The 19,574-nt window shown below is 37.4% G+C and overlaps 1 protein-coding gene across 1 annotated transcript in view; it reads right to left on the minus strand.

Annotated features, from left to right (window-relative positions):
* Positions 1-19,574, minus strand: part of LOC135222759 (mucin-2-like) — a 176,392-nt gene that overhangs the window by 42,615 nt on the left and 114,203 nt on the right. Inside the window, 2 exon segments of the mRNA XM_064261011.1 lie at positions 1,917-1,997; positions 1,999-2,060. Of these exon segments, the coding sequence (XP_064117081.1) occupies positions 1,917-1,997; positions 1,999-2,060 (143 nt within the window).

Raw genomic sequence — 19,574 nt, forward strand, 5'->3', positions numbered from 1 at the left:
TTTTTAAAGTGTTCAGAACACGAACGCAAAGGGGGGGTGGGGAGGGGGGACACTAAGGATTTTGACACCAATCAAACCAGTGGATTCTACTTTTTTTTTGGAACTACAGTAATAAGACCGAATTGGAAACTGAATGGGCCTGCTCTAGAAATCATACAAAAAAAAAAAATTAATTTAAATAATTCCTTGGATTCAGCTCATCTACATTTAATCAAGAAGTCAGGTACAGCCACAGAGCTCTGAAAACAAAGCGGAAAAACAAATATATAAAAACAAGATTTTTTTTGGTTCATCAAAAAAAGCCATGAAAACAAAAACAAAAAAAGACAAGAATGTAATATAATTTTGATGCCTTACCAACCAACGGGTTTGAAAGAGCGGAACTTTATTTTTTGTTTATATATTAATATTCAGCCAAGCAAGATTCGTCACGAACACCGTCACAGCCGATGAGGGGATTTTTCATTGTGTAAAAAATGGAGTATGTCTTTTTTTAACAGTTTTTATTTTAATGTCCCATCAAAACGAGAACCTTTCCGATACTCAGGGAAGACGAAGGGAGGCCAAACATGAGTCACTCTTCACAATTCGGGGAAGGGGGGGAGAACAATATCTTACAAAGTGGAAGGAATGATATCAAAAGAGTTCTAGGGCTGGTAGAACCTTTCCTGTTTTTTTTTTTTTTTTTTTTTTTTATAAAATAGTTTTTGTTTTCAGAGTTGAAATGGTTTTCAAATCACTTTTCTTTTTAAATTTTATTTACATATAGCACCACACGAGTCAGGTTTTTTATATATATATTTTTTCCCACGTATAAGAAAATATCACTTAGGCGAACCTGTCTGTCGGTCTGTCTCTAAACTTGATTGTCTAATGACCTCAGAAGTTACGTAAACGGACGGAGAGACAATTATTGTTAGTTGACGAACGAAACTATATCTTTGCTGGGGGGAGGAAGGACTGACTTTAACTTTGGTTAACATATATATATATCACTAGGGCGTAAGGGAAACAAAAATATGCGTATGGAAAAACGTATATGCAGGTTATATAGTGTGTTCCACTGTCTTGTTATGGTATGTTAAGGAGCACTTATTTTTTTTTCCTTTCTTTCTCTCTATCTCTCTCTCTCTCTCTCTCATCACCAAAATATCCCAGAGACACCGTGGCCAATGAATGTATTCGCTATCTCAGTTGGGCGCAACACGAACGTCCCTGTGGAACTGAAAATCAGCAATAATAAACAACAACAACAACGTCATCAAGGATAAAAAAAATATATAGAAAAAATAGCTGGACAAATGAAATGAACTTTGTAGAGCCATTTTTAAAATAAATCTCATCGTTAGGCGCAAAATAAACAATGACTTTTTTTTTTTTTTTTTTTTTTAACTCTACAAGGAAGCGAATCATCAAATGATAAAAAATAAACATTTTGCAAAAAGCTCTTGCAATGAAAGAGAACATTGCTTGAAATGATCATAAAAGAAAAAGACAGGACCATACGCTCACATCATGATGCAAAGTGACTTATATATATATATATATATATATATATATATATATATATATACATATATATATATATATATATATATACCACACCATATACATTATTATATACAATATATATATATATATTATATATTATATATATATATCCATTTATATATATATATATACCAAAATATATATATTATATAATCATAATAATTATAATAATAATAAAGATAACACAGACACGCACATCTACAAATATTATATATAATTAAGGTGACCTCTATAAATAGCCAATGCATTCAATATTCAGATGATTAAATCTCTGATCTTGCTCACTCATTCTCTCTAAAAGAAAATTAAGAGGGAAGAAGAAGGGAAGGGGAAAGGGGAGGGGGTTCCGCCCCCCGGCTCATTACCTGTCCCTGGGCGATGCGTTGGGCTTCCTCCTCCATGAGGGTAGAGACTGGGCGCAAGAATACTACTACGGCGGTGATGTTTGTCCTCTGAGCCAGTCGACCTCGCTGCTTCTACCAGGCAGCGACCAACACCATCAGTGTCTCCTGCAAGGAAGAGAAAAAAGAAAAAATTAATTAATTCGTTCGGAATTTAAAAAAGAAGAAGTATATTATATAGTATATATATATATATATATATATATATATATATATATATATATATATATATATATAATTATATTTTTTTTTTGTCTATCACAGCCCTCCAATTCGACTGGGTGGTATTTATAGTGTGGGGTTCAGGGTTGCATCCTGCCTCTTTATTATTATTCATTATTATTATTATTATTATTATTATTATTCAGAAGATAAACCCTATTTATACAGAACAAGCCCACCACCAAAGGGCCACTGACTTCAAATTTAAGCTTTAAAAGAAGAAAATAATAATAATAATAATAATAATAATAATTTATAATAATAATAATAATAAGATAAAACCCTATTTATACAGAACAATCCCCAACCCACCAAAAGGGCCACTGACTTGAAATTCAAGCTTCCAAAGAATATTATGGTGTTCATTAGGAAGCGAGAGAATTTGAAGGGAAATACAGAAAGACGATTACTCACGAACAAAAATTTACAGAGAGAGAGAGAGAGAGATTGTAGAGAGAGAGAGAGAGAGAGAGAGAGAGAGAGAGAGAGAGAGAGAGGCACTCTGGTTGAGAAGTACGACGCCTACCTTTCCAATTAACTGGTTCAGCACTTGAGGGAGGGAAAAAAAACTAATGAAGAGGGGAGTGAAGTGGAGTGAGAGAGGGAAAAAATAGGGGAGGGGGCGGTAAGGGAGGGAGGAGGTTCTACATCTATAAAGAGAGCTGAAATGCAAACAAGGGCGGTATAATCTCACACGAAGTGGGTAAAGAGCTCTCTCACACACACACACACACACACAAGGTGACGACCGAAAACCTTTTGTAAATAAATTAACTTTAGATTCGGAGATATGAGGGAAAAGGAGAATTGAAATGTCAACTAGAAAAGAAGGAAGGGTAAAAAAGTAAATGGATAAAATGCATTTATTTGAAACTGCCGAGGACTGGATGAATTTTAAGGGGTTGAAAGTAGGCCTAGCGCGTTCTTTTGCCTCAATGGTTATACGTACGATGTAAATTGCTTAGTACAATCGACAGAGTTTAGTTGATAAGTATGAATGTAAATCGTTCAATATCAATGAGGAGTTATATTATGTATATATATATATATATATATATATATTATATATATATATATATATATATATAATAATCACAGGATAACACCTAGTCCAGTCAGCCGTTGGTAGCGGCAAGCAGCTTACCGGCGAACACACCAGGCATGCATCATCACACCACCTTTCTCTGGCAACCCACCTCAATCATCAGCTGGTTTCCTCCATCTCTCCCACTTAACCCACCACTCCTTCCAGCTAGTCTTACTGTTACTCAGTTTTCAACCCTCTTCCAGACCCTTCTCCTCATCCCTCTCCCTCAACCCTTTCTCCTTAGGTACCAGAGTGACCGATCACAGCTTATCAACATGGGAGCAGTAACTATTGCATCTTCGATGTCAGTTATACCAATGTAATCCACTAATAGACATTCTTCGAGGTATGAATTCCCTTCATCTTTTGTCTAGTTGCCAGTAAATCATGGGCAAAATATTTCGTTAAGCAGCAAAATATATAAAAGGATGATTAGGACTAAACATTATCAAACTATCTAGTCCTACTAACCGTTAAATTGAACTAATATATAGAACAATTTTTTTCTCAGATTCATTTAAGCAAATCAAAACAAAAACCCATTAGGAAACAATATACACAAAACATGACTATTCTAAGCAGCGAAACAGTTACCGTACAATAGCAAGAGATGACACAAACATTACAACTTAGTACTACAACTTAACAAGACGACACCACCAGATTACCCTACATTCTAAAAGCCCTACAAGATGCAGAGACCTCATTACGACACACAGAGGATTCAGCATTCCTGAGAAACCTCGTGAGGCAATGGATACGTGACGTGTAGCGAGTCAAACCAAAGGTGACTGACTAATAAATAAAACGCAAAACCAAATGGGAAGCTGTGTTAACAGCAGCTGGCTGGCGTTGTTGCATTGTTGTCCAAAACGAAACCACTTCGTTCGCTGCCTGTCGTAGCTGGCATTTTTTTTAATGACTTATCTCTTCTTTCTGCTGTTCTCATTAATGTTATTTCTTTCTAATGAACTCCGTAATGTCCTATGGAAGCTTGAATTTCTAGTCAGTGGCAATAAGCCGAAATTGCATCACAGCGTCCGGGCCTGGTCATTCCCGCCCTGACTACATAAGCAAAATAAAAATGACACAAGGACGACAGGAAATTACATGACCCCTAATTGCCTGGGAAAACAATCACTCGAATTAACAGCAACAACAGTAATGGGTGAAATAAATAACGGCAGGACATTGTTAACAACACCGCGGCCATAAAACGAGGCATTCTCCACCTGCCGATTCATTAGAACCATCCAGCGCATCACACACACACACACACACAGAGAGAGAGAGAGAGAGAGAGAGAGATTTAGAGAGAGAGAGAGAGAGAGAGAGAGTTACAGACTAACACAACTGTAAAGTGACTATAGTGTTCTGAAGCCTGAACCACACACACACATACACATTCTCTCTCATACCTTCCGAACACGGGCCACGGCTTACAACACCGGCATAATCACGATGCGTGAAATACACACACACACATACATACACACACACACACACACACACCAAGCACACTGCATACCGAAGACCGGCAGCAGAGGTATCCACGCCTTCGTACGAATTGCATTCGTAAGCAGTCCTCGAAATCGGGTTTTCGTGTGGTGCAAGAAACTTCAAGGCATTGGTAAACTAATCAGGTTGCAATTGCAAGAACAGAGCGCATACTTAAGTCTCTTTCCCTGCTCTCTCTCTCTCTCGATCTTTCTTGATGTTGCTTGCCCGTTTACCACTCATACTATTACTATTTTTACTACTACTACCTCGGCCCCTAAACCCAGGGGCCGCTAGTCTTACGACACCCAGTGGCTGGCCGTATCATGTGACACGATCCTTGTGTCATGGAAGTGTTTGGGGCAGGGATGCGTGGAGGAAAATGCGTCATGCCGTGAGAGAGAGAGAGAGAGAGAGAGAGAGAGAGAGAGAGAGAGAGAGAGAGAGAGAGGAAAGTCTGACGTCAATCAGAGGAAGGACGTGCTTCTAAAACCACCTGCAACATTTGTCCATGATGTCATTAACTCGTGAATTGTGTGCAATGTTACTAACTTATGACAGTTGTAACGTCACTTATTTACGGCATTTTAGTACTCTGCGTGTCAACTGTGCAAGTAGACATTCATTAGACTTGACACTCGTACGGCACTCATATCTGCATGACCATTTTTACTTACGAGTAACGGCCATTTATTCGTTACAAAATGTATTGTCATGTACCCACGACACAGACATAACGATTTTCTCGAGTCAGTTGTTCTATCACAACTGCGTAATTATTCGTTGACAACTGTGCAGCCATTTGCTTAGGTCTTAAGACATTTGAACAGGCCTTTTCTTTGGCGTGCTGGCCATTTCCCCAAATCGTACTCTGCTTAACACACACACACACACACACACACAAACATCCAATTTCAGGTTCCTCCTCCTCCTCCTCCTCCTGCAGTGCATTTTTTTTCCACCGCCGAAAGCGCCTCGTCACTGCCGCAGCTTTTAGACACAATCGTCTTCTGACGCACCAATAAACACCTTTTCATTGAAGAGGGGGGGTTAATACCCTCTACGGACACGGCTCTCAAGTAATCAGACACACCTGCAGCGAGACGAAGATTTACCGACGGAGAACAAGATTCTTTTCACCAAATGCCACGAGAGAAAAAACGGACAAGAATAAAAATGCCAAAGAGATAAAAAAAAATGTCAAAGATTAAACGAATGCATTTAGGATTCATTTAGGCTGATACCGACACCTGAACTGCATATTGTACCATACACAACAACACTGCTTCGTCGAACTTCTTCTTAAGGACAACTCGAACTTCTTCAGAAGAGAAGTCAGCTCTTACCTAAGCGGGTCCTAGTGTCTAGACTGTAAGCACTCCCGGAATGAAGTGCTTGTTGTCCTATGACTGTTCGAGCACTAAGCACCATAAGCGTCGTAAATTCACGAAAAAATACCCGTGTCTAGTCACCCCCCAACCCCATCTCTCTCTCTCTCTTTCTCTCTAATCATCATCAAGCCCCTTCCAATAACAAAAAATCAAAACACAACAGTTAAGACTAGCGTTGGCTGTTGTGGTACAGACCTACAACCACAGACGTGTCTGTTCAGCAGAGTCGCTCAACCAAAGAAGTTTTCCTGGCGGGAAAAACTATAAGTTTTTCCCTCCCTAAAAAAAAGCTTGATATCACACTGCCAAACAGAATTATTCCACCGAGACCACGGGAACATTCCCCGGTATCTTCCAAGAGCTACCAAAGGCTGAATAAATTCAGTAGTCCAAGTTTCCATTCACCTGACAAAAAGAGCGAGTAATCCGCTGTGGAAGTTCCGAAGGAGTGTCTGAAATCAACAGCAGCAAGGATCCTTCTCTCCTTTCGATGAACTAGGGACCCACCTCTTGGCTCAAGTCCTCCTGTCGGGAAGGTTGTGTGGGCCACACAAATGCACAGATACAAATACACTCATCACAAGCACAGCCCCGTGCTTGCATTCACCCCCATCGTCATCCCTCGGCTCTGTGCTTTCTCTCTCTCTCTCTCTCTCTCTCTCTCTCTCTCTCTCTCTCTCTCTCTCTCTCAGATACATTCACATGATCAGTTTTGGGTCGTACTACGCTCGGTTTCTGTTTAAGTTTGACGACGGTATTTAACGTTAGACTTACAAATAAGAAGGTTTTAATATTTCAAAACCGAACGGCACGTCAGCATGCGTGGCATGAGTCTAGATGTAGGACTAAAGGTTAATCAGGTAAAAGAAAGCTCCATGTGTAGCTTGGTGTAGTACACACACAAGCAGGTCATCTACTGGAGCCGACACAACGCCCCCAAGCTACACACTCTCTATCTCTCTCTCTCTCCACATACAAATACATACAACAACATAGCCTATCAACAAAAGGGTTCACCTTCCTAAGGACACCTACAGAACGAATTAACCGAGTTCCTATAGAGCAGGTACGATTTAAATATTAATCAAATAAAATACGTAACTACTTCACTCCCTTAAACCAGCGATTTAACCGACCTCGAACGCAGTTTACCTCCTCAACAAACCGAACTGAGACTAGCTGATCAAAATGTGCTTTTAGATCACAGCAGGTGAACAAAAAAGTTATTCGGGTGATAACGTCTGGTACGATGAAGGGCGAAGGAGAGGGAGGAGGAGGGGGTAGAGGGAGGAAAGGGAGATCGAGCGGCGATGAGGGCGTGGACGGGAGATAGGGCTTTAGGATGACGGAGGGGGTGGGGGGGGGGGGGTTGGGAGGGAGATGAAGGAAAGAGAGGGAGCAGACGAATGAGTCACAGAGGGCGGGTGGGTGGCTGAGGACGGTTACAGTAGGGGATTACGAAATCCCCCCCCTCCCCCTCCTCCTAAATCGCTCAGACGGGACACTACCCTATCCTATTCCCCCCTTACCTACCCCGGGTTCCTCAGCTTTGTTTCCTAACCGACAAACGGCCGACTAATGTGCTTCTTTTTGGCTTCATGATTCATAGAGAGAAGATTCAATCGAGTGAATACTGAAATTACCTTCACTTTCAGGCTGAGCAGTTTCTAAATCCACAAATTACAATTCAAATCCCTGTCAAGATTTGATGCTGCGTCCTGTAACCAATCCATAAGTCTTTAATTCACATCTCTGAACGAAGCTTGGTATTAAATAATCACCCAGAGACAGATAAACATCGAATTATTTGGTATAAAAAAAATTATCCCGAGAAAGGCAACTGTGTCACTAGGGTCTGCCTCAGACCGTAACAGGCTTATTTACCTAATATTGGTGCTGAGAGAGAGAGAGAGAGAGAGAGAGAGAGAGAAGGATGTGAGATAAGAGGAAATACCCCCCTTTTTCCAAGATATAATAAAACGCAGATTGTCTCTTTATCTCAACATTATCACCAGCATTGTATGACTAGTGTTTCCATTCGAGATATTGTCATCGTTTTGATAGAATTCACTTGGGTTCAAGGGCGTAACTGGGCTAAAAAATCTGCAGTCAATAAATGATCATCTGCAAGAGCGTCGCAATCCAAAAAGAGAGCATACAATACGATAAAATATAAGATAAAATAGTTCTGATGTAGCTGAGCACTTGAAACTGTACCAATATCAGTATGACTAAGTGCGCTGGAAATGTGAAACAATCATACGATCAATATTCTTGACAAATACCCACCACTCTTCAAGTGCATGTCTCTAATAAACACATAATCAAGTAATAAAAAAAATATAAAACTATCTTTTCCTTTCAGAAGCTTCACAAAGCAATAACTAACCACTAATTAACAACTAATAGTATCATAGGACTAAAGAGTTATGTTCGCTGGCTTGTAAGATGGACCGCTAAAACCATTCGATCTAGCTGCGGAAACCAACTTACACGTAAATGAAGTCATTCAAAACAGAATGAGTATTATAATAACTAAAAATCGTCTTGGGTACCAAACGCACGGTCTGGATAGTGCTATTCCTACCCATGATCCCACCATTCCTATTCCGTCGAAAAAAACGGACAAATAATCATTGAGCGAAATGCAGTGGAATTTCACAAGTTTCCAAACGATTCCATAAAAGTGAAAGGTTGTGTGGTCTCCTCAACATTCATACTTTCTACCTTGAGGATATTATTGTTGTATTACCAGAGAACAAGATCTAAATGTATATTTATGAGAAGTTTGTAGTAATGAAAAAAAGAAAAAATCTCGACAGACTTCAGAATAATAAGTAAGGAATTATTGAATTTAAACCTACATTAAGAGTATCTTATCCACAAAAAGTAGGACTTACTTAAGAGTGGACATATTGATAGGCCTAGAGGCTGGCTCTCCTAACATGATCTAGACAAGATGTGTTTCAGTTACTGATTATATATATATATATATATATATATATATATATATATATATATATATAATTATTGGGAAAACCTTACATTTAGAGTAGTCTATTAAAAAAAAAAAAAGTACAACTTCTTTGAGTGGACATATTGATAGGCCTAGAGGCTGGCTCTCCTAACATGATCTAGACGCGATGTGTCAGACATATTTGATTAATATATATATATACATATACATATATATATATGTGTGTGTGTGTGTAAGAGAGAGAGAGAGCGAGAGAGAGAGAGAGAGAGAGAGAGAGAGCTAATGATCCTCGCATTTCTGTGGTGAATCTCGAATGGGAACCTAAGAAGGTATGTAGTCCCCCACCATGTCCTTTCTCACATGCACATTCTCAGCTTTCCCTCCTCCTCCTCCTCTCCTCCTCCTTCTTCGTCCTAAAGCGTGCGTGCGCGCCCTTCCCTCTTTCCTGTCATAAAGCCAGCATCTGGTTCCTGTCTTCCTGTGATCGATAGGCCTATTGTCCCCCCCAAAGGTAAAGCCGCGGAATAAACCACACCGAAGCCTTCATTCTCGCCACGAAGAACAATCCCTAGGCGCTATTGGTCTAGTCTAACCTATAAACCACTTTTATATAGACATACAACCGGTTGTGAGTCTATATAAAGTGGTTTATAGGTTAGAATATATAGCCATGATAGTTATACGTAGGGCAAAAACAACACACATCTGAGGTATAGCAATTCTGATTGTTTTTTTAGATGCACTGGCATTTGATCTGCCATCATTTCTTAGCTCTAGAACCGATATATGTAGGTCATAGTACATATTCCAGTCTCTCATCTCTTCTTCTCTCTCTCTCTCTCTCTCTCTCTCTCTCTCTCTCTCTCTCTCAAAACCGCACCTATTTCCACCATCAATTCCAGCTGATCCAATGGCAAATGTATATTTCCTGGAAAGGTTTGAATTCTTGCAACCGAGCGAACGAGAGCAACGTAACTTTAGCCATCTGTTAATCATTGAACATAGCATCACGTTATATATATATATATATATAATATAGATATATATATATATATATTTATATATATATATATATATATATATATATATATATAATAATTATATGGTACCGTACCTGCTTAGAATTCGAAATGAACCTAGCGAGTGAGTCTATGAATAGCGAGGGAACAATGCGTGCACGTAACCAATCAGAAATGACGCCATCAGGTAGTATCTACAGCTGCACCTGCCTACCCCCCCACCCAACCCCCACCCCCTTCTTACACCCCTTCACCAAGTCAAAACAACAGATTATTTTAGAACCCTGGGCATGATTGTGCCCCGACTTATTTTCATCTTATTATTAATATATATTTCTTTTTTCTCAAACGTCGAAAGTAGTCGTCATTAAGTTCTCTTATATATATATATATATATATATATATATATATATATATATATATATATATATAATATATATATATATATATATATATATATATCACTATATTATTATAGGCATGTATACCAAAATACGTGGACTTTAAATGCTACTACTACTATTATTATATTATTATTATCATTATTATTATTAGGTAAAGATAAATAAGAAAAAGTGGAGTTTCACTTATAAAAAAAGAAAAAAATTATAAAAACAAATAAAAACGTCATAAAATGCCAACTAAAACCGAAAGCGATGATATTGCAATAACAAACCTGACAGTTTTTATTTATTTTTATTATTTTTTTTTTTTTTTTTTGTGGTCGCTGGTACATTTGGTCTAAAGGAAAAACTGGTCAGAATCATCACATATCACAGTTTCCTATCCTGAGGCCATGTCTGGTCAGAACGATATTACACCATCAGTACAAAATGTACTTTCACAAAATGGGTATTTCTTTCATAATTACGATAAAACAAATGTTCCTATATATTCTGCAGAAAGTGTGTGAAAGTTCCTTCAGTAACCAACAAAATTAATGCTATACTTGAAGAAATACATTATTACTCTTCCCCCCCCTAAAAAAATTAAAAAAATTGAAAATGAAAATGTTTATCCTAATTAACCTTAATTTTAAGTTTCTTACATTAATAAAGTTAACTACACCTAAACAACGTATATGTATGCATTTACATAATGCATTCAATAAGAATGCTGTATGCAGCTTTACTTTATATAAATGAATTCTCTTACTATAAATGAAAACAAGTCCATGGCAGAGAAAGCCTTCTCTTTTGCAAGAGAAATCCAATAGAGTTATTACCGTTCAGTAATTGTCTAAAATCATTTGTAGTATTGCTGTCGTCTTAGCAAAAGGTACCTACAAAAAATCTGCAAACATATTTCGATGGAAACCAGAGCAACTTTACCTATTAAGTCTCCCACTTCAAACCAAAACTAGGAAAAATGTGAAAAAAATTAGAATAAATAAATAAATAAATAAATAAACAAAATGATAATGATTGTGTAACCACCGAAAAAAAGGTTTGCTTATGCAAAAGTCAAGAGAGAGAGACTCGATTCGGTTTGACGCAGAAGGGTATAATATTGTATTCAAACGCTCACCACCATAAAGGAGAGAGAGAGAGAGAGAGAGACTTCCCACACCATACATCCCACAAGTAGTCTGCGACCGGAGGGAATAAAGAATGCCTTATAGAGTTACTGTGCAAAAAAAAAAAAAAAAAAAAAAAAAAAAAAAAAAAAAAAAAAAAAACAAAAAAAAAAAAAAAAAAAAAAAAAAAAAAAAAATCTCTCCTGGCGACTATGCTCAGATAGGCTAAAAAAGACACACCCTTTATATTAGCCCTCGTTTTGGACCTCAAGACAGACAGACAGATAGACAGAGACACTCGGTGGGCTGAAGAAGTCTTCCCTTGGTCCCGTCTGTATGCGAATGTCCTCATCTCCATTCCTATCAGATCATAAGCGATCACAATCTATAGACGTCGAGGGTTCGATGATGATGATCATCGTTCACTGTTACTGTGATAGCTGTCTTCAACCCAACACAGAAGTCGATGCTTTGTTGGTAACTTAAAAAAATATTAATAATACTACACGAATGCTGAATTCAAGCAAAAGCTGATATCACACACACACACACACAACAATGATGATAACCTACTCCAGCTAAACACATATTGAACTTAACTCTATATCAACTCAACCTCGTACTCTAGAAAAAAAAAAAAAAAAAGCGTAGATCTGAGGAAACACCTATACGGCGTCTACCTTAACCGATATATATATATAGACAGATTTAACTGAATAACGAAAATCTGCAACGTGATGAACATTATTTTATAAATAACGGTAATATCCACAAAGGAAAGTGGAAAAAAACCGATACCGCTGCTATAATTTCGACTTCTCGTCCTGCTTTGTGAAGAACGAGAGTAGAAAGTCCATATATTATATTATATCATATGCGACGCAAAAACAACGCACCTATCAGTCAGTCACCTCCAGCCATCAAGCCTACGAGGGTAGAAAGCGATCTGAAAGCAATTTGAAAGACACAAATTCCTGGATATGCATTCTTCTCCAATTCCTTGTACACACACTCGCACCTGGACTATGGATTCGGTGGGCATCAGCCAATACCGACGAAAACAAACCAGACGTTACAATAGATACCGAAAGACAAATGAAAACGGTCCATTTTTTGAAGAAAACTTTAAAAACGAATCGACCCGACGCCCGAAAATGAAACAGGTGTTGGGAGAGGGGGGAGGGGGGCGAGTGACATAACAGCGGACGGTGATGATGCAAACTAGGCACGAGAGAGAAGAGGAATTGGAAAAACCTGGGTAGAGGGAAAATGGATAAGGGGGTGGGGGGGGGGGGGGGGGGGTGGGGGGGGGGGGTTGTGTGAAGACAATGATGATCTTACTGAGTCACAGACCAGTCCTGCTACTTTCTCAGCAATACAGGCACACAGGTGAAGAAGGTATTTTTATCAATTTAACGCTATATATATATATATATATATATATATATATATATATATATATATATATATATATTATGATATATATATATATATATATATATATATGTGTATATATGTATATATATATATATATATATATATATATATATATCATATGTATAATAGATATTACAGTTTACCATCATTTCAACACCCACGAACAAAAAGACTCATTTCTACAATTTGCCGGTATTTAATCTCAAGTACCTTCTCGTACACTGCAAGCAGAAGATCTATAATATCACTGTTGATGTTTAAAAAAAAAACTCCTATACTTTCCGCTCGCGAACCAATGCACGCATTCGAGGCAACGTGGATCTATCAATTTCACAGACAGTATCCAAAGTATAAAATCACATATGACTGGAAAGCTACTTAATGGCATTCCTGACAATTCCTATTGAACGGACGTATTTCACGGCCTCTTCAAGTCAGCCATCCCGCAAAAGTTCAGAAAAGAATATCTCAATGAGACAATGGTGAGGCAACCTACCAAAATAGAAACTACATCATACTACAGGTGTGTGTTTGTATACAAATGGCGAGCTCTCGATGCCATCGTAAAACGAAAGCTGTACGTCTTATTGTTACCCCCTGGCTGGTAATTAATTTTAAGCAATGTTACTTCGTAATTATAAACTTTAATATTTTTAATATTATTCTCAATATAAGAATGTCATTATCATTACTATAATTATATTGTTTTTACTGGTGCTTCAGCAACGGTGTGGATATTGCCAATTAGTTTTTTTTATAATTTTTAGCTCGTGTTACTAGAGAGTGTATATTTTATTGTTTCTACTTTGCATATTCCATGTATATGGCCCTGAAATGAATTTATTATTAATTATTATTATTATTATTATTATTATTATTATTGAAACAAATAAAAACTTCTTTCAGTTCTCTTCTGAAGATTGAAAAAGAAACCCATAAAATTACTGTGTATAACTTGTTTGCTTGTAAGTGAAATATGTAAATACAAGTAAACAAGTTATACACAATAATTTTGTGAGTTTCTTTTTCAATTATTATTATTATTATATTAGTATTTTGAGTACATAAGGAAGTCAAAGCCTATTAAATGTAGTAAGTATAGTAAGGTTAATGGCATTTCTTAACCGTCAGTTAAAAGACGAAACGAAAATAATAAATCTGAAAAATTTATCGACTCATATGAACAATTTTCTGTGCATCTCACAATGAGACTGAATACGGTACCTCTCGATAAGCCCACATGAACGCCGTCTGCTTTTTTAAAAAAAAGCGAACTTTTCCTGACCCACAAGAGACAGACATAATCCACAGACAAATACATGAGAACATTCAGACCAAATGGTGTTAAAAGTGCTTCACCTGCGAGCGAGTTAATAAGGTATACACAACATGAGAACGAGAGAGATTATCATGCGAACCTACCATCACTTTCCATTAACTACCTAGAGTCAATAAAAGTGGCTACTTACGTAAAGGCAGTATTATGATCATGATTATTATTATTGGGAAAACTCTCTATCACGAGAGTATATACAATGTTCTAAAGGGTGCACAGTAATAAAAACGTCTACAGACAATTAAAAATAAAACGACGTATAGAAGCAATTCCAACGAAAACGTAGAAAAGAAAATGAGGAAACAACAGTTAACTATACTGAATCTACTCAACACCTGTGTGGACAGAACCGCTCACGAACTTCAGTCAAAAACATATAAGTTTTACTATTGAATTATTTTGTTTCTGTTAGATATTAAATTTTTTTAAAATTTAATTTCTTCTTACTAAATTGTTATTTATTTTCAGTTCTGTTCTATTTTTAGGCCAATGAATGTGAATTATAAAAAATATAAAATTATTTAAATTCGAATACCATATTTTGGGAAGTTTTGCCCCTTTTTGATGACTTGATTCTTCTTTCAAAAATCAGTTAGTTACAAAAGAGAGGAGACAGAAAGACGAGACATCCATTTCAGAACAATCGTACGACAAGGCAACATTCCTCCTTGTTTACACCACCTGTTGATGAGCTTGTACAGAGAGAGAGAGAGAGAGAGAGAGAGAGAGAGAGAGAGAGAGAGAGAGAGAGAGAGGCCTGCAAGTGCCTCAAACGACGTGCAAACAATGTACACAAAGAGAAGACAAACCATGAGAGGGCCTTATTAAAATTGCATTAGTGGCCTGGTACAAAAAAGGTAACTACAGAAAAAGTCACTCAAGGAGTTATGAATAACCACGCCAAAGGTACGTAAAAAAAAAAAAATAATAATAAAACACTCGCGCACACAAGTGGACATATAAAAATGTTGTTTTTAAAACTATCTCTTATCTGCAGGTTATCAAATATAGATGAAATAAAGGCTGAAAACTCGGGGAAAAAACGAAAACTAATCCCAAAGATAAAAAAATAAGATATTTAATAAAAAATCTAGAAGGGTAAAATACTAAAATCAATAAATAAACAATGCCGGTAAAGAAAGATCGACCACGGTCGTCGTAATTACTACGCCAATCCAGCAAGAGAATGTTAAGAATTGAAAATAAACAAATAAATAAATAAATAAATAAAAACATATTATAGAAAATCTTTTAATTATCGGATAAAATCGAATGCGTCTCCGACCTTATCTCATTTTCCAGGAGAGAGAGAGAGAGAGAGAGAGAGAGAGAGAGAGAGAGAGAGAGGAGACGAGAGAGAGAGAGAGAGAGAGAGAGAGAGAGAGAGAGAGAGAGATGGGCGGGTGGCTTCACAGTCTCCAAGAAGCTCTTTATATTTCCACGCCCTTTCGAACCAGACGCTGCTGGTAGCTAGGAAGGGGGAATCGTCTATCAAATGTATGAGAGAAATAATAATGTATTGTGACGTGGACACAAAAGTCCTCCCTCGCCTCAAATTACTCGCATAATGAGAGGAAATATTTAGCCTAAATCGACGGGCAGGTGGAGACTTCCTAGAGTTGGAAATAACACCCTCTTGACAATGATATATATTCGACACTCTCGTCATCTCAGTTTTTATACGTTTCTCGAAACTCGAAAATCGATGTCAACAATTGTCATCAAAATTGACTCCGACCTCCGATGACTTCATTGCGTTCGTCACTTTTTACGTCAATGATGAATAAATTAACAGATGTTACTGAAATATATTTCTAAGATGATGACGATGGCAAAAGTTGAGTTGAATCATAATTGCCCCAAAGGCATAATGACATTTATACATCGCCTGGATATAATAGCAGCATCTATATATATATCTATATATATATATATATATATATAAAAGATATAGAAAAAAAAACGCCAAAATATAGATAGATAAAAGGAGAAAATATAGAGGAAAATACTATATTTCAGAGACTGCTGTCTCTCTCTTCAGGTAGATGAATGAGAAAAGTTACAGAGAAGGTGGTATTTATACCAAGAGATATCTGAAATATAGTATTTTCTCTCTATATCTTGGCGTTTTTGGGGGCTCCTTTTATTAGATGGATTTCTGTTGTAACAGTACATTTTTTACCAGCCATATATATATATATATATATATATATATATATATATATATATATATATATATATATATATATGTGTGTGTGTGTGTGTGTGTGTGTGTGTGTGTGTGTAACTGAATCACAAAAGTTAGGAACGTGATAAATCCATAAGGTAAAGGATCATATTATCCTATATATATATATATATAAATATATATATATATATCATATATATATATATATATATATATATATATATATATATATATAGGATATAACAACGGAGCTATTGGGTTGCGTACTCGCCTATCAATCTGGTAGCCCGAGTTTGCTCCCCGCTCCTGCGCTGCCGGTGAGCAACCAGAGGAATTTATTTCTGGCGATTAGAAATTCACTTCTCGATATAATGCGGCTCGGATCACACAACGATAAGCTGTAGGGTCCCGTTGTTAAGTAACCAATTGGTTCCTATAGTATTTTGGCTGTTGATAAGCCAATCACAGGGCTGGAAACTCTCAGTCTCTCTCGAGAGTTCACATGGGTAGGATCTATATTACATGAGGGATACGTCTTTCAAAAGTATCCCCCAGGAGGGGTGCATTATACATCCTGCCTATGTGAACTTTCTCGAGTGACTGAGAGTTTCCAGCCCTGTGGTTGGCTTATCAACAGCCAATCAGGAGCGACGTAAGGGACTGGCCTAGACATCAAATGCACGGTTGATGTGAATCTACTATAGCCACGTAAATAAAAAAAAAATCTAATCCTTCGGGCAAGCTCAGTGGTCTGGTTAAACTATAAGGTATATTATCCAGCGGAGCTACCTTCTTCTTATATATGCACCTCGTAGTCATGACGCCAGATCAATTCTAATCGATCAATCAATCTCAGTATATCAAATTTGAACCAATTTAAAACTGGAACATCTTGAAAACAATCAGTTTAAAACCAGTCCGACTCGAGACCTGACGGAAATAACTGGAAAGATTGGAAGTTGAAGTCTGGAACTCTGGAACATCAGGAGTCATCTGGGTCACAACAGTCAATCTCTGGAAAGTTAAAGTCTCCCCCAGGATCTGGTCTCTTCCCCTGCCCCACCCCCCTCCCCCCTAGGGCTCTGCTGCAAAATGACGAAGGGCGCCACCAAATGGACTTTCAATCAATGTCGAGGAGAGAGGGGTCATGATTATTATTATTATTATTATTATTATTATTATTATTATTATTATTATTATTATTATTGGAGAAATAAATCAACAGCTATGTGTATGTACTTATATTTAAAGATGCACCTGTACAGAAAGCTTTTGGCTCAGCTAGTATTATTATTATTATTATTATTATTATTATTATTATTATTATTATCATTATATTCAGAAGATGAAACCTATTCATATGGAATAATCCCGCCACGACAGGGGCCACTGACTTGAAATTCAAGCTTCCAAAGAATATTATTATTATTATTATTATTATTATTATTATTATTATTATTATTATTATCATTATTATTATTATTATTATTATTATTATTCAGAAGATGACGAACCCTATTCACATGGAACAAGCCCACCACCACAGGGTCCACTGACTTACAATTCAAGACTCCAAAGAATATTATGGTGTTTATTAGAAAGAAGTAACAGAATGTAATGGGAAATACAGAAAAATAGAGATCACTTATTAAAAACGAAAAAAAAATATAACTCAAGATTATGCGTCCGTTGCGATCAGATTGCAAAACCATGCAAGGCAATGCAATATATCATGTTGATACAGTCTCTCGTATTGACAGGCGGTCTTTAATTCTCAGCAGATAAAAATATAAAAAAAATAAGATCGACAAGTAATTTTTTTCTATGGTAAAAAAATGAGTTTTCTTCATGTGGCTCTGGTATGAGAGAGAGAGAGAGAGAGAGAGACAACACATCATAGAAGCGAGTGAATCAGAACGGGACGGGGCCGCAGGGAACAGCCCCAATAATGCCCACCTCCCTCCTTCCATGAGAGATATATATTGTTGTTCTTGTGATTGTGTGCCTAATAAGGACCGAAGACCGATGTAACAATCCTAACCTGCCCCCATCCCATCACCCCGCAAACCCTTCCCTCATCTTCCTCCCACCCACCCAACCTGCGACCTCTAGGAGGTCCACGAAAAAGAAAAAAATTCCTACCGGCGACTTCTGCTGCCGTATGCCTTGAAGGAAGCATGGGTCTGAGGTTCTAACCTACAGAGTAGATCCAGAATAGATCCAGGATAGATCCAGGGTAGATCCAGGATAAATCGGTGTCCGCGGGGTTAGAATGGGGACCATCAAACAGTGTCACCCTTAGGGAGCACACATACACCTCACACACCGGTCAACGAACAAACCTCTTTCTGAGGACGTCGAGTGTCGTGCCAAACATGGCAGGTGTAGCACAAGGGGTGTATCTGAATGGCCCTGCGATTATGTACAAACAATCTTCGGTAACACTCTCTCTCTCTCTCTCTCTCTCTCTCTCTCTCTCTCTCTCTCTCTCGTTGCTACAGGTCGAGACGTGTAAATAATCATCAGCAAGGCCGTGGCAGAGCTTGAACAAATTGCTTGAACAATGGCCACACCCTCCAAGCAAATGCGCACAAGCAGACATTGATTGAGCTTGAGAAAAAAAAAACTCACACGAGACAGCAATCACTTTTCAATGAACTTATTTGTATCGTCATAATGTGAGAGATTTATTCTACAGCCGTAGTCATTTCCACGCAATACTTTTCTGTCCCTGAATACCACACTATACACTATGGCTAAGAATGGAATATGTCTTACAAAAATAATTAGTTAAAATTGACAGGTTACAAGGATTTCCCGAATCTGCGAGAAGGAATTTCCTTCGTGGCTGGCAACAAGAGGTTATCTATGACAATAGTGATCCTTCGGAAACTAAACAGATAATCTTCAATTTAAAAAAAAATAGCGAAATAAAGAAAATAAAGTCTTCCT

The sequence above is a fragment of the Macrobrachium nipponense genome, chromosome 8 (assembly GCF_015104395.2).
Source record: "Macrobrachium nipponense isolate FS-2020 chromosome 8, ASM1510439v2, whole genome shotgun sequence".
NCBI classification, from domain to species: Eukaryota; Metazoa; Arthropoda; class Malacostraca; order Decapoda; family Palaemonidae; genus Macrobrachium; species Macrobrachium nipponense.